The sequence below is a fragment of the Pan paniscus genome, chromosome 3 (genome assembly GCF_029289425.2).
Source record: "Pan paniscus chromosome 3, NHGRI_mPanPan1-v2.0_pri, whole genome shotgun sequence".
Lineage (NCBI taxonomy): Eukaryota > Metazoa > Chordata > Mammalia > Primates > Hominidae > Pan > Pan paniscus.
Genome location: NC_073252.2, coordinates 125,424,837 through 125,450,905, shown reverse-complemented (window position 1 = coordinate 125,450,905; position 26,069 = coordinate 125,424,837). Strand labels below are relative to the sequence as shown.

General features: G+C 36.3%; 1 protein-coding gene across 8 annotated transcripts in view; it reads right to left on the bottom strand.

Annotated features, from left to right (window-relative positions):
* The window catches only part of INTU (inturned planar cell polarity protein), a 97,709-nt gene that overhangs the window by 39,503 nt on the left and 32,137 nt on the right, over positions 1-26,069 (bottom strand). For 6 of the 8 annotated variants that reach the window (XM_034959116.3, XM_003823099.5, XM_034959115.3 and 3 more), the window contains 4 exons: positions 23,349-23,552; positions 17,777-17,895; positions 12,720-12,809; positions 2,421-2,498 (listed from right to left, as the gene is read on the bottom strand). In XM_034959116.3, coding sequence (XP_034815007.2) covers positions 2,421-2,498; positions 12,720-12,809; positions 17,777-17,895; positions 23,349-23,552 — 491 coding nt within the window. The remainder of the gene's footprint in view (positions 1-2,420; positions 2,499-12,719; positions 12,810-17,776; positions 17,896-23,348; positions 23,553-26,069) is intronic. The other 2 variants (XM_008976687.4, XM_055111813.2) reach the window with 1 other exon arrangement.

Below are 26,069 nucleotides of genomic sequence, written 5' to 3'. Positions count from 1 at the left end.
GCATATCAAAATAATTATTTGCTGATTCATCCAACAAATATTTGAGTGACTACTACATTCCAGGCACTATTCTCATTGCTGGAGGTATGGCAGTAAAAATATCAAGACAAAAGACAATGAGCTCCCATGAAGCTTATGTTCTAATGGAGAAAGACAGCAAATGAACAAAAAGTAAAAAACACAAATTCATATAAAGGACTATGCAGAAAATAGCACAATGTGAATGGGTGGTGTGACAGATTGGCTATTTTAGGTTGAATGGTTGGAGAAGAATCTCTGAGAAAGGGCATTTGAGCTGATATTCCAATGTCAGAAAGATCCGGCAAGAAGAAAAAGTACAAAAGCCCTGGGCTGGGGAAAAGCTTTGCCAGGGTGTTTGCAATACAGTGCAAAGGAGGCACGTGTGGTTTGATATCTGAAGTCAGAGGGGTAGGTAGGAGCCAGATAATATTGTAGAAAGATCACGCTGCTATATGAAAATTAGTTCAAGTGGCAAGAATGAAGGGAAGGAGACCAGTTAGGAGGCTACTGTAGTGTGTGAGAGATAGCAGTGGCTGGACAGGGCAATAGTAAAGATAAAGAGAAATGGACAGATTGGAGATTTTGAAGACAGACTGATCAGGACTTGCTGATGAATTAGTTGGGAATGGTGAAGGAAATTGTTATAGCTTTAATTTGGTCACAACGTTAAACTGTTAGTATATAGTCAGTTTTCTGTGGCTCATAGAGAATTAACCAGCTCACAACTTTAAGAAGATAATCAAGTCTCTACACTTTTTGGTCTTTTTGTAATTTTTCACAATTGGCCCTTAATATCTTTCATAATCAGAAAAAAAGTTGTTATGAAAAATTATTACAAAATGTCTATTAATAACATCCTGGATTCACTGTGCTTCTTGGTTTTAAGAACTCAATGGATCTTCACATTTATTATCGTAGTTTGCTCTTTAAATTCTCACTTGAAGTAGAAAAGAGTTAAATTTGCTGCCATCAAAAAGATACTTCCACTATCAATGGAAGATAAATTTCAAGATGAAAGAGAAATTAAGTCCCTCTGTTCCCAGTCTAATGGAATTTGTAGGACAACTCCAATGGACTATTTTCATGTATGAAAATCATTGCAAAAATTTAATCTTTGATAATCTCTGGTTGTATGAAAACAGAAAGCTTCAATTAGGGCAAAATATGGCAAAGTTTTCTTCTGTTGAGTAAACTTAAAGAGGCAGTTCATAACCACATTCTTACTCTTCATTGGTTAAAAATTTCCTTATTAGTAAAAGGTAAAAGCACTATTTATGGATGCCCAGCTCTTTGTAGCTCACTTATCTGGAAAATGTTGGTAAGCAATCAGGTTTGACAGGGATGTGCCTCCTCAGCAGTTCCTCTAGAGAACACTGCAAACTAGATAATTTTCCCAGATGACACAATCACAGAAAATTCCTTCATGATACTGTGAGAACAATGAGAACAAAGATCCACTATAGATAAACAGAGAGCTGATATCACTATGGTTTGGAAAAATGTATACACTGCCTTTGGATTTTTGTACTGATATACTCCTAAGGCTTTAAACATAAAGATACCATTTTAGCCCTCAGAAATACAAGAACAAAAGTCACTAAGAGAAAAATTGATTTCCCATACCCAATTTCATGTGCTCAAATGTTAAATGTTACCTCAAATTTCTGCCTTCCAATCAAGAAGGTTAAAAAAGCAAGAAGCAGAAAAATATGCATAATAGCATACTTTTATTAAAAAGGGAATATGTATATTTTTATTGTATAGAAAATATATGGAAGGACACGAACAAAACCAGTCAATACCGTCTCTACTGTATGTCTTTTTAAATAATAGTGCATAAATTTTTTACTAAAGAAATTTTTTTGAGAAAGAAGCATATTTCAGGATAGTGAATTTGATGGTCTTATAAGCAAAGAAAAACACAAAAATGTATTTTAAGTCTTTCTCTTTTCTGTATCTGTTATGAAGAAATACTCTTACATTTGCCCCTACAGAAATATATCAAATCAGAACACAGTTGTGGTTATATCACTAATTCACTAAGAAATTTCACTAAAGTCATATATGAGACCAAAAAGGAAAAAAAAAAAAAAAAGGAAATGAATCAAATGAAAAACTGTCTACTGTTGCAACATAAAAGCCAGTAATAAAAGATGAGAAAATAAGAAGAGGAAGGAGAAAAAGAAGGAGGTGGAGGAATAAGGAAAGAGAAAGGGGGAAGGAACAGGAGGAGAAGGAAGGAGGAGGAGGAGGAAGAGGAAGGAAGAGGAGGAGGAAAGAGGGGAGGAGGAGAAAAGAGACAAATAACTAACCTGTCAAGCAAGAAATGGTCTTAAATGCAAAAGATGACTTAGAATCACATAATTAAAACTTGAGATTCAATTTGAAGAAGTACTTACCTATCTAAAGAACCATACATAAATTTTAAGGTTTGGATGACATTTTCTATCATGTTCCTTAGACGAGGAAGAGGAACTCTAAAAAAGCAAAATTACACGTATTAATTTACAACATAATCAAATGACATTTATCTAAAAGAAGTAGATCATCCTTGAATTTTACACATACGGAATGTGAAAAGTATGTGTGTCAACTCTGAGTAAAGCTGTATAAAATGGTCGCTTTCGATGACCATTGATCACTTTATTCTAGATTTAGTTCCAGCATGAATCTAACGGGATTTTAAAACACCATTTATTTGTAAATCATGTAACTGTCTCTCAAGTTCAGTTTCTTCATCTGTAAAATGAGGCCAAGAGTCACCAAGCCCTTCTCAGATTGATTCTGAGGATTAAATGAAATCAATGCAAATAAACTAGTTTTTACAAGACCTGGGCCCATAAAAAGAAATGCTAAATTCTTGACACTTTTTAGTATTACCCACATATCAACTGGGCCTCCAAATCCTGTGACAAAAACACACTCTTAATTGAAATGGAGAATGGGAAGAAAGTAGGAGAAAGGAAATAAAGAAATGGACTTATATTTTCTCATTGAAGCCTTGTAAGAATTTTATAAGGTAGCTCTTATTATTCCCATTATACAAATGAGTAAACAGAAGTCCAAGAAATTATGTAATTTCTGCAAGGGTAGAAAGGGAGTAGAGCCTGCCGGTGAGCACTTATCTTCTTAGACCCAAAGTTATTCTCCCACTACCCCACACTGTCCTCCTGGTTAGGTTTCCGCTATTCACTGCAGCCATCACGGGAATGTGATCTTCCCATCTGAAAACACATGTCCCTCGATCATGTGCCCCACCCTAAATTCTGTGGGACAGCACTTTTCTCACCCTGCTTATAAAAGGCATAGAGGCGAGGAAGGAAACACGCAGTCTATGGCACTGAGATGGATGAGGAGAAAATCCCAGGGCTGTGAGTTCAATTACAAAGCACGTGCAAAATGTTGGTGATACGAAGATGTGTAAGTTGACACTGAAGAGGTGCTTATGCATGATCTCTCCATACTCTATTTCCAAGTTTGAATAAATGAGAATAATACTACCTATCTTTTAGTTATGTGAAATGAGATAGAAGAGGGAAAATAATCTGGAACAAAAGGTTGGTGTGAGCATTTAAGAGAAGGGTAAAGAGATGGCTCAAGCTTACTTTTCACTGGAAGCTCAGGAAAGAGAATAAAGGGGATCTTCAAATTAATTCTAACTTATCAAGCCAAGTTCTTTAGGAGAGGAATGACATAAATATTTAGGGAAGATGGCCTCCCTTCCCCCACCCTGATTAATAAAGATTGAGAAATTGGCTAGAGCATCCCTCATGTGGCACAACCTTGGTCCGGAGCTCAGCAGTGACAGTCCTTTGTTGGCTTCAGGATACAAACTCACCTGGAAACTGTCTCTGCCTAGCTGATTTGGCTGGTGTCATCAGAGTGTGGTTGAACAGCCTTTGCTCAGTTCCTTATCCAGGTCTGCCTTTCCTCTCTCTAACTGCCTATGCTACCTTTATCTCACCACTGTATTCTCTTTCTTCTCTTTTGCCTTTTGGGCTGCTACAAAAGTCTTAAAGAGACATGTTCTACTCTGCTGCTACATCCTAAATCATCTCATTCTGGATGTTCTCCAATCCTTGTAAACCCATAATTTATTTCTTTTCTTTTATTTACTTTTATTTTTTATTTTATTATTATTATACTTTAAGTTTTAGGGTACATGTGCACAATGTGCAGGTTAGTTACATATGTATACATGTGCCATGCTGGTGTGCTGCACCCATTAACTTGTCATTTAGCATTAGGTATACCTCCTAAAGCTATCCCTCCCCCCTCCCCCCACCCCACAAAAGTCCCCAGAGTGTGATGTTCCCCTTCCTGTGTCCATGTGTTCTCATTGTTCAATTCCCACCTATGAGTGAGAATATGCGGTGTTTGGTTTTTTGTTCTTGCGACAGTTTACCGAGAATGATGATTTCCAATTTCATCCATGTCCCTACAAAGGACATGAACTCATCCTTTCTTATGGCTGCATAGTATTCCATGGTGTATATATGCCACATTTTCTTAATCCAGTCTATCATTGTTGGACATTTGGGTTGGTTCCAAGTCTTTGCTATTGTGAATAGTGCCACAATAAACATACGTGTGCATGTGTCTTTATAGCAGCATGATTTATAGTCCTTTGGGTATATACCCAGTAATGGGATGGCTGGGTCAAATCGTATTTCTAGTCCTAGATCCCTGAGGAATCACCACACTGACTTCCACAAGGGTTGAACTAGTTTACAGTCCCACCAACAGTGTCAAAGTGTTTCTATTTCTTCACATCCTCTCCAGCACCTGTTGTTTCCTGACTTTTTAATGATTGCCATTCTAACTGGCGTGAGACGGTATCTCATTGTGGTTTTGATTTGCATTTCTCTGATGGCCAGTGATGGTGAGCATTTTTTCATGTGTTTTTTGGCTGCATAAATGTCTTCTTTTGAGAAGTGTCTGTTCATGTCCTTCGCCGACTTTTTGATGGGGTTGTTTGTTTTTTTCTTGTAGATTTGTTTGAGTTCTTTGTAGATTCTGGATATTAGCCCTTTGTCAGATGAGTAGGTTGCAAAAATTTTCTCCCATTTTGTAGGTTGCCTGTTCACTCTGATGGTAGTTTCTTTTGCTGTGCAGAAGCTCTTTAGTTTAATCAGATCCCATTTGTCAATTTTGGCTTTTGTTGCCACTGCTTTTGGTGTTTTAGATATGAAGTCCTTGCCCATGCCTATGTCCTGAATGGTAATGCCTAGGTTTTCTTCTAGGGTTTTTATGGTTTTAGGTCTACCGTTTAAGTCTTTAATCCATCTTGAATTAATTTTTGTATAAGGTGTAAGGAAGCGATCCAGTTTCAGCTTTCTACATATGGCTAGCCAGTTTTCCCAGCACCATTTATTAAATAGGGAATCCTTTCCCCATTGCTTGTTTTTCTCAGGTTTGTCAAAGATCAGATAGTTGTAGATATGAGGCGTTATTTCTGAGGGCTCTGTTCTGTTCCATTGATTTATATCTCTGTTTTGGTACCAGTACCATGCTGTTTTGGTTACTGTACCCTTGTAGTATAGTTTGAAGTCAGGTAGGGTGATGCCTCCAGCTTTGTTCCTTTGGCTTAGGATTGCCTTGGCGATGCGGGCTCTTTTTTGGTTCCATATGAACTTTAAAGTAGTTTTTTCCAATTGTGTGAAGAAAGGCATTGGTAGCCTGATGGGGATGGCATTGAATCTATAAATTACCTTGTGCCCAAGGTAATTTATAGTATGGCCGTTTTCATGATATTGATTTTTCCTACCCATGAGCATGGAATGTTCTTCCATTTGTTTGTATCCTCTTTTATTTCATTGAGCAGTGGTTTGTAGTTCTCCTTGAAGAGGTCCTTCACGTACCTTGTAAGTTGGATTCCTAGGTATTTTATTCTCTTTGAAGCAATTGTGAATGGGAGTTCACTCATGATTTGGCTCTCTGTTGGTCTGTTATTGGTGTATAAGAATGCTTGTGATTTTTGTACATTGATTTTGTATCCTGAGACTTTGCTGAAGTTGCTTATCAGCTTAAGGAGATTTTGGGCTGAGACAATGGGGTGTTCTAGATATACAATCATGTCATCTGCAAACAGGGACAATTTGACTTCCTCTTTTCCTAATTGAATACCCTTTATTTCCTTCTCCTGCCTGATTGCCCTGGCCAGAACTTCCAACACTATGTTGAATAGGAGTGGTGAGAGAGGGCATCCCTGTCTTGTGCCAGTTTCCAAAGGGAATGCTTCCAGTTTTTGCCCATTCAGTATGATATTGGCTGTGGGTTTGTCATAGATAGCTCTTATTATTTTGAAATACGTCCCATCAATACCTAATTTATTGAGAGTTTTTAGCATGAAGGGTTGTTGAATTTTGTCAAAGGCTTTTTCTGCATCTATTGAGATAATCATGTGGTTTTTGTCTTTGGCTCTGTTTATATGCTGGATTACATTTATTGATTTGCATATATTGAACCAGCCTTGCATCCCAGGGATGAAGCCCACTTGATCATGGTGGATAAGCTTTTTGATGTGCTGCTGGATTCGGTTTGCCAGTATTTTATTGAGGATTTTTGCATCAATGTTCATCAAGGATATTGGTCTAAAATTCTCTTTTTTGGTTGTGTCTCTGCCCGGCTTTGGTATCAGAATGATGCTGGCCTCATAAAATGAGTGAGGGAGGATTCCCTCTTTTTCTATTGATTGGAATAGTTTCAGAAGGAATGGTACCAGTTCTTCCTTGTACCTCTGATAGAATTCGGCTGTGAATCCATCTGGTCCTGGACTCTTTTTGGTTGGTAAACTATTGATTATTGCCACAATTTCAGATCCTGTTATTGGTCTATTCAGAGATTCAACTTCTTCCTGGTTTAGTCTTGGGAGAGTGTATATGTCGAGGAATTTATCCATTTCTTCTAGATTTTCTAGTTCATTTGCGTAGAGGTGTTTGTAGTATTCTCTGATGGTAGTTTGTATTTCTGTGGGATCGGTGGTGATATCCCCTTTATCATTTTTTATTGCGTGTATTTGATTCTTCTCTCTTTTTTTCTTTATTAGTCTTGCTAGCGGTCTATCAATTTTGTTGATCCTTTCAAAAAACCAGCTCCTGGATTCATTAATTTTTTGAAGGGTTTTTTGTGTCTCTATTTCCTTCAGTTCTGCTCTGATTTTAGTTATTTCTTGCCTTCTGCTAGCTTTTGAATGTGTTTGCTCTTGCTTTTCTAGTTCTTTTAATTGTGATGTTAGGGTGTCAATTTTGGATCTTTCCTGCTTTCTCTTGTGGGCATTTAGTGCCATAAATTTCCCTCTATGCACTGCTTTGAATGTGTCCCAGAGATTCTGGTATGTTGTGTCTTTGTTCTCGTTGGTTTCAAAGAACATCTTTATTTCTGCCTTCATTTCGTTATGTACCCAGCAGTCATTCAGGAGCAGGTTGTTCAGTTTCCATGTTGTTGAGCAGTTTTGAGTGAGTTTCTTAATCCTGAGTTGTATTTTGATTGCACTGTGGTCTGAGAGACAGTTTGTTATAATTTCTGTTCTTTTACCTTTGCTGAGGAGAGCTTTACTTCCAACTATGTGGTCAATTTTGGAATAGGTGTGGTGTGGTGCTGAAAAAAATGTATATTCTGTTGATTTGGGGTGGAGAGTTCTGTAGATGTCTATTAGGTCTGCTTGGTGCAGAGCTGAGTTCAATTCCTGGGTATCCTTGTTGACTTTCTGTCTCCTTGATCTGTCTAATGTTGACAGTGGGGTGTTAAAGTCTCCCATTATTAATGTGTGGGAGTCTAAGTCTCTTTGTAGGTCACTCAGGACTTGCTTTATGAATCTGGGTTCTCCTGTATTGGGTGCATATATATTTAGGATAGTTAGTTCTTCTTGTTGAATTGATCCCTTTACCATTATGTAATGGCCTTCTTTGTCTCTTTTGATCTCTGTTGGTTTAAAGTCTGTTTTATCAGAGACTAGGATTGCAACCCCTGCCTTTTTTTGTTTTCCATTTGCTTGGTAGATCTTCCTCCATCCTTTTATTTTGAGCCTATGTGTGTCTCTGCACATGAGATGGGTTTCCTGAATACAGCACACTGATGAGTCTTAACTCTTTATCCAATTTGCCAGTCTGTGTCTTTTAACTGGAGCATTTAGTCTATTTACATTTAAAGTTAATATTGCTATGTGTGAATTTGATCCTGTCATTATGATGTTAGCTGGTTATTTTGCTCGTTAGTTGATGCAGTTTCTTCCTAGCCTCGATGGTCTTTACAATTTGGCATGATTTTGCAGCGGCTGGTACCGGTTGTTCCTTTCCATGTTTAGTGCTTCCTTCAGGAGCTCTTTTAGGGCAGGCCTGGTGGTGACAAAATCTCTCAGCATTTGCTTGTCTGTGAAGTATTTTATTTCTCCTTCACTTATGAAGCTTAGTTTGGCTGGATATGAAATTCTGGGTTGAAAAAAAATTCTTTTCTTTAAGAATGTTGAATATTGGCCCCCAGTCTCTTCTGGCTTGTAGAGTTTCTGCCAAGAGATCCGCTGATAGTCTGATGGGCTTCCCTTTGTGGGTAACCCGACCTTTCTCTCTGGCTGCCCTTAACATTTTTTCCTTCATTTCAACTTTGGTGAATCTGACAATTATGTGTCTTGGAGTTGCTCTTCTCGAGGAGTATCTTTGTGGCGTTCTCTGTATTTCCTGAATCTGAATGTTGGCCTGTCTTGCTAGATTGGGGAAGTTCTCCTGGATAATATCCTGCAGAGTGTTTTCCAACTTGGTTCCATTCTCCCTGTCACTTTCGGGTACACCAATCAGACGTAGATTTGGTCTTTTCACATAGTCCCATATTTCTTGGAGGCTTTGTTCGTTTCTTTTTATTCTTTTTCCTCTAAACTTCCCTTCTCGCTTCATTTCATTCATTTCCTCTTCCATCACTGATACCCTTTCTTCCAGTTGATCGCATCGGCTCCTGAGGCTTCTGCATTCTTCACATAGTTCTCGAGCCTTGGCTTTCAGCTCCAGCAGCTCCTTTAAGCACTTCTCTGTATTGGTTATTCTAGTTATACATTCATCTAAATTTTTTTCAAAGTTTTCAACTTCTTTGCCTTTGGTTTGAATTTCCTCCTGTAGCTCGGAGTAGTTTGATCGTCTGAAGCCTTCTTCTCTCATTTCGTCAAAGTCATTCTCCGTCCAGCTGTGTTCCGTTGCTGGTGAGGAGCTGCGTTCCTTTGGAGGAGGAGAGGCGCTCTGCTTTTTAGAGTTTCCAGTTTTTCTGTTCTGTTTTTTCCCCATCTTTGTGGTTTTATCTACTTTTGGTCTTTGATGATGGTGATGTACAGATGGGTTTTTGGTGTGGATGTCCTTTCTGTTTGTTAGTTTTCCTTCTAACAGACAGGACCCTCAGCTGCAGGTCTGTTGGAGTTTGCTAGAGGTCCACTCCAGACCCTATTTGCCTGGGTACCAGCAGCGGTGGCTGCAGAACAGCAGATTTTCGTGAACCGCGAATGCTGCTGTCTGATCGTTCCTCTGGAATTTTGTCTCAGAGAAGTACCCTGCTGTGTGAGGTGTCAGTCTGCCCCTACTGGGGGTTGCCTCCCAGTTAGGCTCCTCGGGGGTCAGGGGTCAGGGACCCACTTGAGGAGGCAGTCTGCCCATTCTCAGATCTCCAGCTGCGTGCTGGGAGAACCACTACTCTCTTCAAAGCTGTCAGATGGGGACATTAAGTCTGCAGAGGTTACTGCTGTCTTTTTTTTCGTCTGTGCCCTGCCCCCAGAGGTGGAGCCCACAGAGGCAGGCAGGCCTCCTTGAGCTGTGGTGGGCTCCACCCAGTTCGAGCTTCCCGGCTGCTTTGTTTACCTAAGCAAGCCTGGGCAATGGTGGGCTCCCCTCCCCCAACCTCGCTGCCATCTTGCAGTTTGATCTCAGACTGCTGTGCTAGCAATCAGCGAGATTCCGTGGGCGTAGGACCCTCTGAGCCAGGTGCGGGATATAATCTCCTGGTGTGCCTTTTTTTAAGCCTGTTGGAAAAGCACAGTATTGGGGTGGGAGTGACCCGATTTTCCAGGTGCCGTCTGTCACCCCTTTCTTTGACTAGGAAAGGGAACTCCCTGACCCCTTGCGCTTCCCGAGTGAGGCAATGCCTCTCCCTGCTTCGGCTTGCGCATGGTGCGCTGCACCCACTGACCTGCGCCCACTGTCTGGCACTCCCTAGTGAGATGAACCCGGTACCTCAGATGGAAATGCAGAAATCACCCATCTTCTGCATCGCTCACGCTGGGAGCTGTAGACTGGAGCTGTTCCTATTCGGCCATCTTGGCTCCTGCCTCTCTCTTTTTTTTTTTTTTTTTGAGACATTGTCTTGCTCTGTCACCCAGGCTGGAGTACAGTGGCAGCATCACAGCTAACTGCAACCTCTGCCTCCAAGGCCCAAGCAATCCTCCCACCTCAGCCTCCCAAGTAGCTGGAACTACAGGTGCATGCCACCGTGCCTGGCTAATTTTTGTATTTTCTGAAGAGACGGGGTTTCACCATGTTACCTAGGCTGGTCTTGAACTCCTGAGCTCAAGCAGTCCGCCAGCCTTGGCCTCCCAAAGTGCTAGGATTATAGGTGTGAGCCACTGCCTGGCTGTAGAGCCATACTTTCTAAACAACTCCTTCGTTCTTCATAATCCAAACCCAAAGGACAGTCTCTGAGAAGGTTTCAGTATCGTATTTTAGACAGAAAAACACATATTTTTCTCTTGTGTGGCTGGTTAAAGAGTGCCCTCATCTAGTATATGTCACAGCGCCATTATCCCCCCCATGTAAAAAGATTTGAACCCCACATTTATGGTGGATTATATTTCTTTCTGTCCAAAATTAAAGTTACCTTCAAAACATAATCATTTTGATATTTTTCACTGTAGCCACCTTTGGAATTCCTGTTTGTGATGGTAAAATAGGTCCACAAATTCTTTGATACTCTTCCCCTCAAGAAGTGAGGCTTAATTCCTCCCCCCATGAGTGTGGGCTGAGCTTAGTAACTCAATTCTAACAAACAGAATGGTGGAAATTAGAAATATTGTGGAAATGGCAGTGTATCACTTTTAAGACTAAGCCATAAAAGGTCTTGTAGCATCCCCCTCTTTCTGTCTTTTGGCTCGCCACTTTGGAGGAAGCCAGTTGACATGTTATGAGGATACCCAAGCAGCTACATGGAGAGGTCCATGTGGCAAGAAACTAGGCCTCCTGACAATGGCCATGTGTGTAAGCCACTTTGGAAGCAGATTCTCCAGCTCCAGTTAAAGCCTTCAGATAAGTCTATCCCTGGCCAACACTGGACTGTAACCTCAAGAAAAGACCTTGAGGCAGAACTACCTGCTAGGTTACTCCTGGATTCCTGAACCACGAAAACACCTTTGTGTTAATAAATGTTTACTATTTAAGTTTAAATTACCCCTATGTTTTTGGGAATGATTTGTTACACAGCAATAAAAAATGAATACACTGCTATATAATGAAGGAAATCTGGTTAACAAATTCATTAATAATAAAAAATAGTCATATTCATGTTCAGATTGGCTAGATAATGCATCTTTCTGGTACATCTTTTTCTTTCTTGGGAAGCTTGAAGCAACATCAAGAGAAAATTTATCTCAACTGGTATTCTCTGAAGTTGTATCCATCACATATTATAGTATTTATTTTGATATTTGATTCCTATTTTGTAGACCATACGCTATGATTCTACAGACCAAAGGAGAAAACTAAAGTGTGTTTAATTACTTAATAAAAGTTGTCTGAATACTTTTTAAAGTAGGCAAAAGTCTAAATTACAAGTTTTAAAAACCATTGAACAGGAACACAACACTATTATAATAGTAGTTAAGTCTATCTCTTTAGGGCCATTCTCTATACTTGTAGTCTATTTCTCCCTTAGTTTTCAATGTCCTATGACGTTAGGGAATCAATGTTGTAGAAAGAATTCAGACGGACCCACATTCAATTCCCAATCCTGCCTCTTGCTGATTATGCGAGCTTTGGCAAGTTACTGAACCCTCTTTTGATTTTACTTTCCTCACATGGAAAATGGAGCCAATAATCACTAAGTACGTCTGGAAGTGATTTTGAAGATTAAATGAGTTTAATAAATATAAAGTACCTAATGCAGTCCCTGGAGCACAAGGTCAGTTTATTATAATGTCAATCCTGCTTTTACCTCCAACTATTAAAATAATGTATACTTCAAAATACTCACAAAAAAGTTAAGAGGGAGACCATGATAATATAAGATGTACCATTAGAGAAGTCACTTTAGAGTTACATATACCTTATTTTGTCAAAGATGCTCAACATCAGGGCAAAATACCCTTCTGCTGACCCTTAATTCTGCAAAACCTCCAACAGTAAAAAACTGTAAATGTGCAAAATCCAAATCACAATGTTGTCAAAAATTTAAGCAGAGGCAGAGCTCATCTCTCAGCCACCTCTCTACTGACCACAAAAGAAGCAAGAGTATTGACAGCCCCACCCTTACTAACTGGCCCAGCTGAGGCTTCATGGTACCTTTCTGCATTATTCATACCAAACGAACACAGGTAACTATTTTACTAGTACAATAGATCTTTAAACTGTAAAACTGTTCAAGGAGTTTGTCTTTTGACAAAAATGTAATAATTTTAACAAAACAAAAGTTAACATTATTTTGAAATGATTTTAAGGTAAGCAAAAACCTCAACTTACTCTTCAGCAGGCAGGCCAATTAGCAACAACTTGTCAGATTCTTTCCAATAAGCCACATGAATTTGTTTTCCATTTAAAAGGAGGGATGAGCTAAGAAACAATAAATTCAAAATAAGGTTAGAATACCTTTAAATGTCATAAAATTATAAGTATAATTCATAAAAGATTGCATATGGTATGATTTAAGAACTACATACTTAATAAGTGATTTCTTTTCATATTCCTGTCACATAAAAAACGCAAGGAATTATATGACAGCAAAAATATACTCCAACATATTAAAAACAAAAAACAAAAAACAGAAAACTCTAGGCCAGGCTGGGTGTGGTGGCTCACACCTATGATCCCAGCACTTTGGGAGACCAAGGCAGATGGATCTCTTGAGGTCAGGAGTTCGAGAACAGCCTGGCCAACTTGGCAAAACTCTGTCTCTACTAAAATTACAAAAGATAGCCTGGTGGGGTGGTGCATGCCTGTGATCCCGGCTACTAGGGAGGCTGAGGTATGAGAAGTGCTTGAACCCAGGAGGCGGAGGTTGCAGTGAGCCAAGATTGTGCCACTGCACTCCAGCCTAGGTGACACAGTGAGACTCTATCTCAAAAAAAGAAAAAAGAAAACTCTAGGCCAAACAAAAGTAGACCTATTATAGAAAAAAAAAAAAGTTGAAATTCTCTTGCTAACATTAAGTGACTAAATATAATTTTTTTTTCCAAAAGAAAGCTTCAAAACTGGGTGCAGTGGATCATACCTATAATCCCAGCACTTAAGGGAAGCTAAAGTGGGAAGATCACTTGAGCCCAGGAGTTTGAGACCAGCCTGGGGAACAAAGTAAGACCGCATCTCTTAAAAAAAAAAAAAAAATTAGCTGGGTGTAGTGGAGTGGTCCTGTAGTCCCTAGCTACTTGGAGTGGGGAGTGAGATGGGAAGATCACTTGAGGCTGGGAGGTCAAGGCTGCGGTTAGCCATGATTGCACCATGCACTCCAGCATGGGTGACAAAGCGAGGCCCTGTCTCAAAAACAAAATAAAAGAAAGCTTCATCTCAGTTGGTTAATTTAACAAATATTTTGTGACTGCCTATTTATGAAGATGATTTGCTAAAGAAAGGAAGATGTAGTCCCAGCTGAGATGACAATCAGTATGGGACACAAATATATAAACAAGTAACCAAAATGTAAGTCAGATTTAAATGTGTTCTCAAGGAAACTTTTGGGGTGATGAATGTATTCACTGCGTCGATAGTTTCAGGGTATACACCTATGTGGAAACTACTCAAATTGTACATTTTACATATGTTCAGTTTACTTCATTATACTTCAGTGAAGTTTTAAAAATTTAATTATGTTCTAAAAAGAGAAACAATAATGAACTATGATAATAAAGAGAACTTAAGTGTGTGGAATTTAAAATATAAATTATAAAATAAATTTTTTCACACAGAACATTGCTTTTGTCTTAATACTTTTAGAAATGCATACACTTTCAGACAAATATTAGCCTCTTATAGTATACTAATATTACTATAGTTTAAAAAGTGTGTATGCAACAAAAGATACACACATTGCTAAGGAACCCCTAAAATAATTTTCATATTTATTACCTTCTTAAAAAAGTTTTTCTAGCTGTATTTACTGCTTTCCACAATTAACCCATATCTCATGGTTAATAACAAAATCTAAATATTAGGTAAAATAACATCTATTCTTTACAGTAGAAAAAATAAAGGCAAAAAAAAAAAAAAAAAAGCAACACCGCACAGAGAAACTTAAATTTTCTTTCTAATGAGACTGAAAAGGAGGAATGCACCTCCTTATGCTAAATGAAAGAAGCCAGTCACAAATAGCCACACATTATATGATTCCATTCATATGTAATATCCAGAACAGGGATATCTATAGGAATGGAAAGTAGATTAGCAGTTGCCCAGGGGTTGGGCTGGCTGAGCTAAAGGGTATAGGATTTCTTCCTGAGGTGAGAAAAATGTTTTAAAATTGAGTTTGATGAGGGTTGCGCATATCTGTGAATACACCAAAAAGCATTTACTTGTACACTTTAAAACTTATTATTTGTATATATTTAGGGGGTACAAGTACAGTTTTAATAGATGGATGTTGCATGGTGGTGAAGTCTGGGCTTTTAGTGTAACCATCACCTGAGGAGTGTACATTGTATCCATTAAGTAGTTTTTCATTTCTGACTCCCCTCCCGCCCTTCAAAAGCTCCAGTGTCTGTTATTTTACACTCTATGTCCATGTGTATACATTATTTAGCCCCCATTTATAAGTGAGAATATGTAATATTTGACTTTCTGTTTGAGTTGTTTCACTTAAGATAATGGCCTCCAGTTCTATCTACGTTGCTGCAAATGACATGATTTCATTCTCTGTTATTTATTCCATTTATTTATTTAATTTACTCCATTTATTTATTTGTTCTTTTTTATTCCATAGTATATACATACACCACATTTTCTTTATCCAGTCATCTGTTGATGGATGCTTAGATTGATTCCATTATCTTTGCTATTGTGAATAGCACTCATAAATATATGAGTGCAGGTACCTTTTTGATGTAATGATTTCTTTTCCTTTGGTTATATACCCAGTCATGGGGTTACTGGATCAAATTGTAGTTCTATTTTTAGTTTTTTGAGAAATCTCCATACTGTTTTCTGTAGAGGTTGTACTCATTTACAATTCCACCAGCACTGTATAAGCATTCCCTTTTCTCTGCATCCTCACCAGCATCTGTTATTTTTTGACCTTTTAATAATAGCCATTCTGACTGGAGTAAGATGTTATCTCATTGTGCTTTTAATTTGCATTTCTCTGATGATTAGTGATGAGCATTTTTTCATATGCACGTTATCCATTTGTATGTCTTCTTTTAAAAAATGTCTGTTCATGTCCTTTGCCCACTTTTTAATGGGGTTATTTGTTGTTTTCTTGTTGAGTTGTCTGAGTTCCTTATATAGATTCTGGATATTAGTCAGTTGGTGGATGTGCAATTTGCAAATATTTTCTCTCATTCTGCAGGCTATCTATTGACTCTGGACTATTTCTTTTGCTGTGTAGAAACTTTTCAGTTTACTTAAGACCTACTTATCTATTTTTTGGTTTTGTTGCATTTGCTTTTGAGGTCTTACTAATGAATTATTTGCCTAGGCCAAAGTCCAGAAGAGTGTTTCCTAGGTTTTCTTCTAGCATTTTTATAGTGTCAGGCATTACACTTAAGTCTTTAATCTAACTTGAGTTCATTTTTGTATATGGTGAGAGAGATGGGTTCAGTTTCATTCTTTTGCATATGGCTATCCAACTTTCCCAGCACCATTTATTGAATAGGGTGTGCTTTCCCCAGTGTATATTTTTGTCAACTTTGTCAAAGGTCAATTGTCTATAGGCATGTGGCTTTATTTCTGTGTTCTCTGTTCTGTTCCATTGATCTATGTCTATTTTTATACCAGTACCGTGCTGTTTTGGGTTACTATAGAAAGCCTTGTAGTATAATTTGAAGTCAGGTGATGTGATGCCTCCAAGTTTTGTTCTTTTTGCTTAGGACTGCTTTGGCTATTCAGGCTCTTTTTTGGTTCCATACCAATTTTAGGATTACACATGCACTTCAAATGGGTGAATTGTATCACTTATGTACTATATCTCAATAAAGATTTTTAAAAAATAAAAAGAGGCCTGCAATATGCTTTTATGAACCCAAATTTATAAACTAAATAGAGGCTCCAGTACTACTGTATTGAAAATAAACTAACAGTTTGTATATACACTATATTAAAGTCACATAGTTAAACATGACTTTTAATTAGTCAAAACATAAAATTCTTCTGTCTATTGCCTTGTAGATTCTACCTCTTTTAAAATCATAGAAATGTCATTTCTACCTGAATATGGGGGAAAAAAAGTTAAAGCCTAGAAAATCCAACTTGATATTTTCTCAGTATTACGGAGGCTGTTGAAATTTGAGATAAAATTTCCTTGTAAAGTCTAAAATTGTTGAAATAATAAGGAAGAAAAATTGTTTATAATTCTTAGATTTATTTTATGAAAAAAAACACAAAACCTAAAAGCTTTGAGCCTTTTCCTCCCATAAATTAACTATGGCATTTCAATGTCGGGGCTTAATAAATCAATGGAATGGGTATTTGACTCTATAATTGACTATATTAAGAGTTCTAAATATAAAATTATTTGACATCAATGTTGCTCATCCATCATTAACTACACTGATGATGAATGCATCTGTCCTATTTGTCTATTTTTGGTTTTGCTGCATTTGCTTTTGAGGTCTTAGTCATGAATTATTTGCCTAGGCCAATGTCCAGAAGCATTTTTCTTAGGTTTTCCTCTAGCATTTTTATAGTGTCAAGTCTTCCTTTTAAGCCTTTAACCTAAATCAAGTTAGATTAAAGGGACAAATGGGAGCTAAATAATGTGTACACATGGACATAGAATGTGGAATAACAGACATTGGAGATTTTGAAGGGTGGAAGGGTAGGAAAATTCACAGATTATGAATAGCCCTCCTAAAGAACATTTTGTATTTTTCTATCATTGTTGTAAGAACAGAATATGTCCTAACTATATGACCAATTTTGGTGTTCAGTCATTCTTGCCAATTCTGTTTGCCACAAAGGTATTGCCTAGGAAGTTAACAATCAAGATAGAAACATGAAAAAGCTGAGATTCATAATAATGCCATGCTTAAAAGATACATCTTCATGAAGAAATAATAAATATAGGCCCAAGTGTTTTTTAAAATGTGCCAAAACACCCAGATCTACAGCTGTGTTGAGAATCTACACTTCAAATAGATGACTGGTAGAAATAACTTAGATGAAGCAAAAATCTGCAGACATTCTGCAGAGCTCGTTATCTATAATGTATAGATATATACGTGTATATACATACATTATAGACTATAATGTATATAATACATACATTGTAGATACAAGTATATTTGTATACCAGATACTTGTTTTAGCATTTTGTCAGGGTGAAATAAAAGAACTTGAAAAAAACAGAATTAAAGCTTAATAAAAATTATTACCTAGTAACTTGTGTCCCAGTTACGTTTTCCAGCATGTCACAGAGTGTGAGAAAAATCCCTCTCACACTTTTAAGTTTCTGAGATGCTTCAGACATTGGATAATGATAAAGAATTTCCTGCTGTTAAATGAAACAAATGATCAAACCACCCAATTTTCCAACCATTATCTTTGTCAGGGCAAGTTCAAACTTTGTATTAAGAAAATAACAAAAAATGAATCCTTTCAGCTTCAGTGGGAGTTTTGTTCAGACACAAGGGGAGAACTATGCTTGGAATTTTAACACATTAACTAGCATGTAAAAGACTACACTTGAAAATAAGTTAGAGACTGTCGAAATTAGTCATAATAACAAATAATATACTAAGTAGGATACTGATTAATTTACATTACAATTCATTTAAAAGTTTTAAACTTTAATCTCTTTAATAATAATTTATAGTACTAATATTTTATTATAGTTTGTTAATACTATACAGTTATTCTCGTCCCCTGTGGTTACATAGCTACACAGGTACCACAAGTAACTATTAAGAGTCTTTAAATTTAATTACTTTTACATTATTTTTTAAAAGACAATATTCAACATTTTTGGTGAAATCATTAAATCCAAGCCAAGACAGCAATTAAACTTACAAAGTGAGAATACAGAACTAAATTATAATATAGATAATAAGAAAAAAGTGTCACGATATTATAAAATCTTATTTGTCAAATTAGAAACACTGTGTATACCACAAACTAATCTGAATTCAAACTTTAAAAGAGCATATTTTATTTTAAATCATGGAAAATACTAGACATACAAGAAAATTCACAAAATGCTTTATATTTTTCTGTTTTCAAGAAGAGCATGTCCCGGGAAACAGATAGTTTTTACAAAATAAAATGACAAACTTCAAAAAATTAGCGCTGTGCTAATACTTTCATACAAAGAGATGAACCATTCTGTACCTCATTTTTTGTTGTTACTTAAAGCAACATTTATTTCTCTCACAAGGAAAATTAAAAGCAGGCAAAATGAAAATGTTAAGAGAGGAACCATGAAGAATTCAGAGTAGCTTCCAGTTGCCCTGTTTAATGACTGTATCCATAAACATTAATATTGCCACTATTGAAAACCCAAACTCCTTAAATAGTATCATATATTTTCTCTGGTTCTCCAGCTCTCTAAAGAGTATTATATATCTTGCTGTGGTCTCGCTATACAATAAATAATTACATGATATGGTCTCCATGTCTTGCCAACTTTTACATTATGACAAATATAAATAAATTGGAGACATCTGCTTTTTATACTTAGTAAGCACATTCAATATATGCAAATTGCTATAGAATATGCTGGCCAAATACACTCTGCCTAACAACTAAAATTGTATTGCAGTAATTCTAGTGTAAAAAAGTTACAAAACATTATTTTATATCTAGAAATTAAGTTAAATATCAGTTAAGATCTTCTGTTGTCTACTTAATAGATTTAAATCTTGGCCAATAAATAATTTTATTGCATTTAGCCAAAATACCATACACTACTTTAAACAAAAAAAAACCCCATATACTCTTTGAATAGTTTTTCGAAATCTCCAAGCTTATGGTCTTTACATTTTGAAATCTTGTGACTTGAAGAAGATAAGCTTTTATTAAATATGTAACTCACAGAAAACAAAATGACCTCATGACATTTTGTTATAAATTAAGCCATACCAGTTAAAAAAGGTCTTTTGAGAAGGTCTCTATTCCAGTCATAAAAGCCTCACTATTAAAGACCTGGCAAGCTCTATGGTTCCTAACCAATTTAATTAGCTGTATTTTTAAGCACTTATTAGTAGCATGCATTTGCAGCAGCTTCCACTCTGTTCAATAAGAATAAAAGCCTCTCTTAATTACAATGTTGATACAGGGCTGGCAACAGACAGAAACCTGTTCTTTTGAGAAACATCTACACACTTTCCCATGGAAAGAAAGGCAAGGATGACAAAAGGTCTTAGCAGTATCTTACTCCAAAACGACTTAGAAAGATTCAGGATGTTATCATCCCGGAAATTTGTTGTATGTTTTATATAACAAATGCTTAAATATTTCATTTGTTTTAAAAATATAAAGGATCAGTACTACACACAAGAAATTAGAATTATTAACTCTAGGTCTGTATGTATTTTTCAGAACACAGAAAATTAAAAAAAATGTGTCTAAGTAAATTCCTTCTTTGCCATTTTGATTATTCACTAAATTTTGATATATGAAGCAACACAAGGAAATGCATCCTTTTGGATAAAATAGCTTTAGCATTGAGAATACAGACTGGAAGGATTTCAAAAAGAAATAGATACAGATTAGTTAAAAACATTTTAAATATCACTTCTGTTCAAAGCATTATGTTTGACTAGATGCTTTGAGAGACCCTTGCGCTGTAAAACCAGATCCATGGCCAGAACATACTTTTCAAATTGCTGACATGCAAGAAGCAGAGAGGTTTCCAAGGACAACCTTCTAACTTCCTCCATTACTGCAGAGCAAGTTAGGGTCTCTGCTGGGAGTGTTGAGTGGTGGGCAGAAAGACAGAAGCAGGGCTGTCCTGAGGGCTGATTCCCACGACAGCTTCCATCAGGACACTGAGTACTGGGCTAGGAACAAGGTAGGTGAGCTGACCCTAGAACCACTGTATTAAGCCCATACCCTCAAGTAAGGCTGAAATATCCTAGGTCAGTGGCAAAAGCAGAAGAAATAAATTATCTCTGGAGGAGAGCATCCCCTCATTAGAATGACAAGACTCCCAAAGATAACATCAAGCAATAAGTTTAGTCAAAGATCCCCAAGGACATAAGAAGGCAAACCATTACAAGTGAGAATCCTCTTAGGACCAGAGCTAGTAGAATCTAGTAGATCTAGAATAGAGTATAGAGTCTACAAGTATAGAGTCACAAAGATGAGCAAGCAACAAGAGACCACCGGGGATATCACGACAGATTTGAAATGTTGATTAAGCACTATTCAGAAACTTCTAAAAATAAATATATAATTGTTTAAACAGAAAACACAATGGAGAGATTAAACAACAGTTTGGGCACAGAATACTAAAAGCTGAACAAACACTAGAAAAGGCATATTCCTTACAAAGGAATGATAGACTGACAGTAGACTTCTTAACAGCAATAATAGAGGTCAAAAGACAAAGGGATACTATCTTCAAACAGATTAGAGAAAATAACTATCTACTTAGGTGGCACAAGCAATCCCATGTATTCACTTGATCTTCTTCCTGGCCACACAGGAAGGCTACATTTCTTACTTCCTTGCGTATGGATAGACCATGTGACTAATTCTACCCGATGGAACACGAGCAGAAATGATGTTACTTCTTTCAAGTCAGGTCTCCAAAATGTCCCATGTGATACTGCCTGCCTTCTCTCTTCTCTCATTGGCCAGCTAGATGCAAAGGATCTAACAGAGGACTCCTAAGCCCTTGGGAATAATAGGAACACTAGAAGAAAGGCTGGAGTCACTGAGCCACATGACCAGGAACAGTTAAATGAAATGAGATCTAACCTTTCATCATGTTAAGCCACTGAGACATTAGGATTGTTTGTTATAGCAAGTAGCCTACCCAGATGAATACAATCTAGAATTATCAAGCTACCTTTCAGGAAGAGGTAAAAGAAGACATCATCAGATAAATAACAACAAAAAGAATTGATCACCAACACACTTTCACTAAAAAGAAATATTTAAAATATGTTTTAGGAAGAAAATAATAATCCAATAAAGACAGTTTCCGATGTAAGAGGATGATGAGTAAAGAAAAAGTGAGGCACAATTGTAAATTTAAACTAGGTACAGCTGTATGAAATACATAATATTTATATTAAAAACAAACATATAAATATATGCAATATATAATTATATTTACATATATCATTTATATATTGTATAATATATACTTAATTTATAAATTTTTTGGTGTATAAAATGTAATAATAATAAGTAGTAGTAGTATAATTATAGATGATGGAGAAAAGAGATAGCACTAAAATATTGATGACAATAGCACATGAGTAAAGGAAGGGTAACTGAAGCTAAGGTGTATTAAGGGCTTTGAATTATTTGAAAAGGGGTTAAGATAGTGTTTCACTTTAGTATCTGTTAAGACAAATATCATGTTAAATTTTAAGTGTAATCATTTAAAAAACAGAAAGAGTATATAGCAAGAATAATGATACAAGCAACGAAAAATAGATAAGAAAAATATCACAGAAAAAGCAGTTCCAGTAGAAATTTTTAAAGAAGATAGCAGACATGAATTCAAATATATCAGTAATCTCTATAAATGGACTCACTAAGTTTGTCTGTTAGAAGACAGAGACTGCCAGATTGGAAACAGGCTGCGTGTAAAAGATATGTCAAATACATAAAGACACGGACTGAGAAAAAGAAAGAAAAAAAATTCAAATACTTATAAAATAGAGCTCTATGATATTAAATATTATTTTTAAAACGTTAATGTTAAAAAAGGACTTTAAGACAGAAACAAACTAGGGTGGAGAGGATCATATCATGATGTCAAAAAGTTTAGTTTTCTCCAGGAAGATTTAATAATTCTAAACATTAATGCACCTAACAAAATTGTCTCAAAATATATAAAGCATAAATATTTAGAACTGGAGGGAAAAATGGACAAATCCTCATCAGAGGGGGAGATTTCTATATCTTTCTTAATTATGAATAGGCAAAGCAGACAAGAAACCAATAAAAGATAAAACTTGAACAAAACAATTAACAGCCTCAAAACATTGATGTTGAAAGGTAACCTGGTATCAAAGAAAGGGCATAGAATTTGGAAACACTTCAGCTTAAATAGAAATTGTCAGTTACTAGCTATGTGAACTTAAACATTTTACTTATCTTTACTAGGATTATGTCCTTTACCTGCAAATAAAAATACCAAATATCTGATATTATGCTAGACAAAAAGTAGGTATTCAATAAACATTGAAAATGAATTTAAAAAATAATATGTAAAACATAAAAACTATTTACAACCTATGGAAGAAAGTTAATGCTACATCCCCCTGCATTAAAAGCTATTAATAGCAGGAGGGGATTGATTGTAACAGAGCACAGAGGAAATTTTTTGAGGTGATAAAAATGTCCCATATCATGATTGTGATACTGGTTACAAAAGTGTAATATATTTGTCAAAACTCATCAAATTGTACACTTAAAATTGTTGAATTTTATTATGTATAAGTAATACTTCAATGAAACATATCAAAAAAAGCTAAAAAGACCTTAGCTTCTAAGTTAAAAGATATTGCAACGATACCTTCCTCTTTTTTCTTTTCCTACAGAAATAACTGAATAATTTGTTTTCATTTTAAAAACATTTGTGGTATGAAATATTCATATTTATAATAGAGTATTAGATACACAATTTTAAAGAAAAACAGTTAATTCATTTTTGTCTCTTGCTTAAATCAAATATATTCACTATTCACTGGGAATACGATAAAAGGTCCTTACTTTTTCCTTTGGACTTTTGACTAAACTTATTTCCTTTGGACTTTTGAGGACACTCACCTCTTCCTTTGAGGTTTCTGAGTCGAGCTGTAGTGTGAGATACATAATGATATGAGGAGTGTTTAGGCCGCTCTGCTGGATATCTTCAACCTCTTCTCCCCAGAGAAGCTTGACTAAATCACTTGTGTTGGACTGTGTCTTTTTCTGTCTTGGTTGGGATGTCTCCCTTTTCACAGCATATGCATTTTCAAATGTCAGTTTCACCTTTAAAAATTAAAACAATGTGTTGACTTTTCGACAAGGGAAAATCAGCTGCAGTTTTCACAATGAAGGATCTGTGCATGTACATACACCCAGGTATGTACAGTATATATAAATCATCCTAGAGTGAGGGCTCCTGATGGCTGGGGCTGCGTATTCTATTTATATTTGTATTTTCGGCTCCTAGGAGAGTGTCTGATACATATTACCACAAATATTTATTGAATAAGATTGTATAATGTTCTGTATAAAATTCATTTAATTAAACATAATCATTGCAGTCTAAATTGTTGACTATAAAAATAAGAAAGGCCATCAAAAACCAGAAATTAATATGATCTGATAGTGCAAAAAGAATAACACCACAATATGAATGCCGATAGCACTGGCTTATCTGGGAAGATAGAAGGAAGACATTCAGCATTAAGAGTGACTTCACACAACCAAAGTTAACTCTCCTTTCAAATAAGGTGGTATTTCAAATATTCTTCTCTCAGACATTCTTTCTGGTTCTTTAAAACAAAGGCCAAGGAAAGTAAACGCTGTCAACATGCTGGATCTTAGACCAACATGGCTCTAAGAAGATTATCAATTTTATGAAGACAGTTTTAATTTCATGGCCTGATGTCAAGATTGGTAAGAGTGCAGAATGTGGCCATTTTCCACAGGTATGGAAAGGTAGCCTCCATTTCTCAATTACCTAACGGTTCTGGTACTGGTCTGTGGCCTGGGGGTTGGGGACCCCTGGTGTAAGAGGATGCCCTTATTCTTAGGAGATACATGCCAAAGTACTTAGGGATGAAGTATTAAAATTACCTATCCTTGGAAAAGGAAATATTTGTCTAGATACCAATTGGTCAAAGATAACTCGTTCATTTCAAAGAAGTACCAAAATTGGATAGCCACACATAGAAGAATGAAACTCTGTCTCTCACCGTACACAAAAATTAACTTAAGATAGATTAAAGACTTAAATCTAAGGCCTGAAACCATAACAATTCCAGAAGAAAATGTACTCTTTGGATACTGGCATAGGCAAAGAATTTATGACTAAGACTCCAAAAGCAAATGTAACAAAAACGAAAATAAATAAATGGGACCAAATTAAACTAAAAAGCTTTTGCACAGCAAAAGAAATAATCAACAGAGTAAACAACCTACAGGATGGGAGAAAATAGTTGCAAACTACGCATCTGACAAAAAAACTAATATTCAGAATCTCTAAAGAACTCAAATCAGCAAGAAAAAAGTAATCCCATTAAAAAGTGGGCAAATGACTTGAATAGACATTTGTCAAAAGAAGATATACAAATGGTCAACAAACATGAAAAAATGCTCAACATGACTAATCATCAGGGAAATGCAAGTTAAAATAAAATGAGGTACCTACCACCTTACTCCAACCAGACTGGACATTATTAAAAAGTCAAAAAACAATAGATGGAGAAGACGTGGTGAAAAGGGAACGCTTATGCCCGGCTGGTGGAAATGTAAATTAGTACAACCTCTATGGAAAACAGTATGAAGACTTCTAAAAGAACTAAAAGCAGATCTATTATTAGATCCAGCAACCCCACTACTGGGTATCTACCCCAAATTCCTTTATCTGAGAATGAGGATTTAGGAGTACCCAAAAGAAAGTATATGGAAGCCTTTGGTGGTGTTCCCTGGAAATTTGAGAACTTTTTGGGGAATTCCTGAGTACAGACTTTGTGACAGATAGATGGGAGCTCTGAAGATTGTCCCCTGGCATTGGGCTTTAGGAAGGAGCTCTGAGTGGAGATGTGTGAGCCATACAGAAGGGGAGAAATCAAATCAGAGGGAGCATGAGATGAGTCACATCCTAGAGAAGCAGGTGTCACAGAGATGAAGCTGGAGTGTCTATGAGAGTTGTGCATAAGAAGTGGTGACAAGAAAGCGGGTCTTCAGAGAAAGAAACGCATCTCAGAACAAGGAAGGCATCTTACCCAGCTGAGATTCTTATGGGTGGAGAGGTCAAAAGATAGGGTGCAACCTACCAAATATAAAAAAGGGAAATTTTTAAGTCTACCAAAAATAGACTTAAAAATTCACCAATTTTCTTCAGGCAGCAGCAACAACCTCAAATTTAAGATTGGTTTGCTATGCTTGGTGAAAAACAACATACTTGAAAACTAGTGTTATACTTGGCAAACAACATCATTTATTTTCTGTGGTGCAAGGACCTTTTTGTCTCACCACAACAAAAACTCAAACAAAAACACACACCACCGAACCATCCATTAAAATTCCTTAGGGAACTATTTCAGCCACTATTCTTCTGATTTAAGTAAAGTTGGCTCCATAATACAAATAAAATTATACTTTAAAAAGACATTTTTAAAAGCTTACATGTTAAGTAGCTACAAATGTCAGGAAATCTGGTTGCCTTGATAAAATGGTAAAGGGTGAGACAGATAACCAAATTAAGAGTTAAGTGCTATTTTAAAAAATAGGTTGATATACATAAATATTAGGGATATTATATGTTTTATAGGGAAA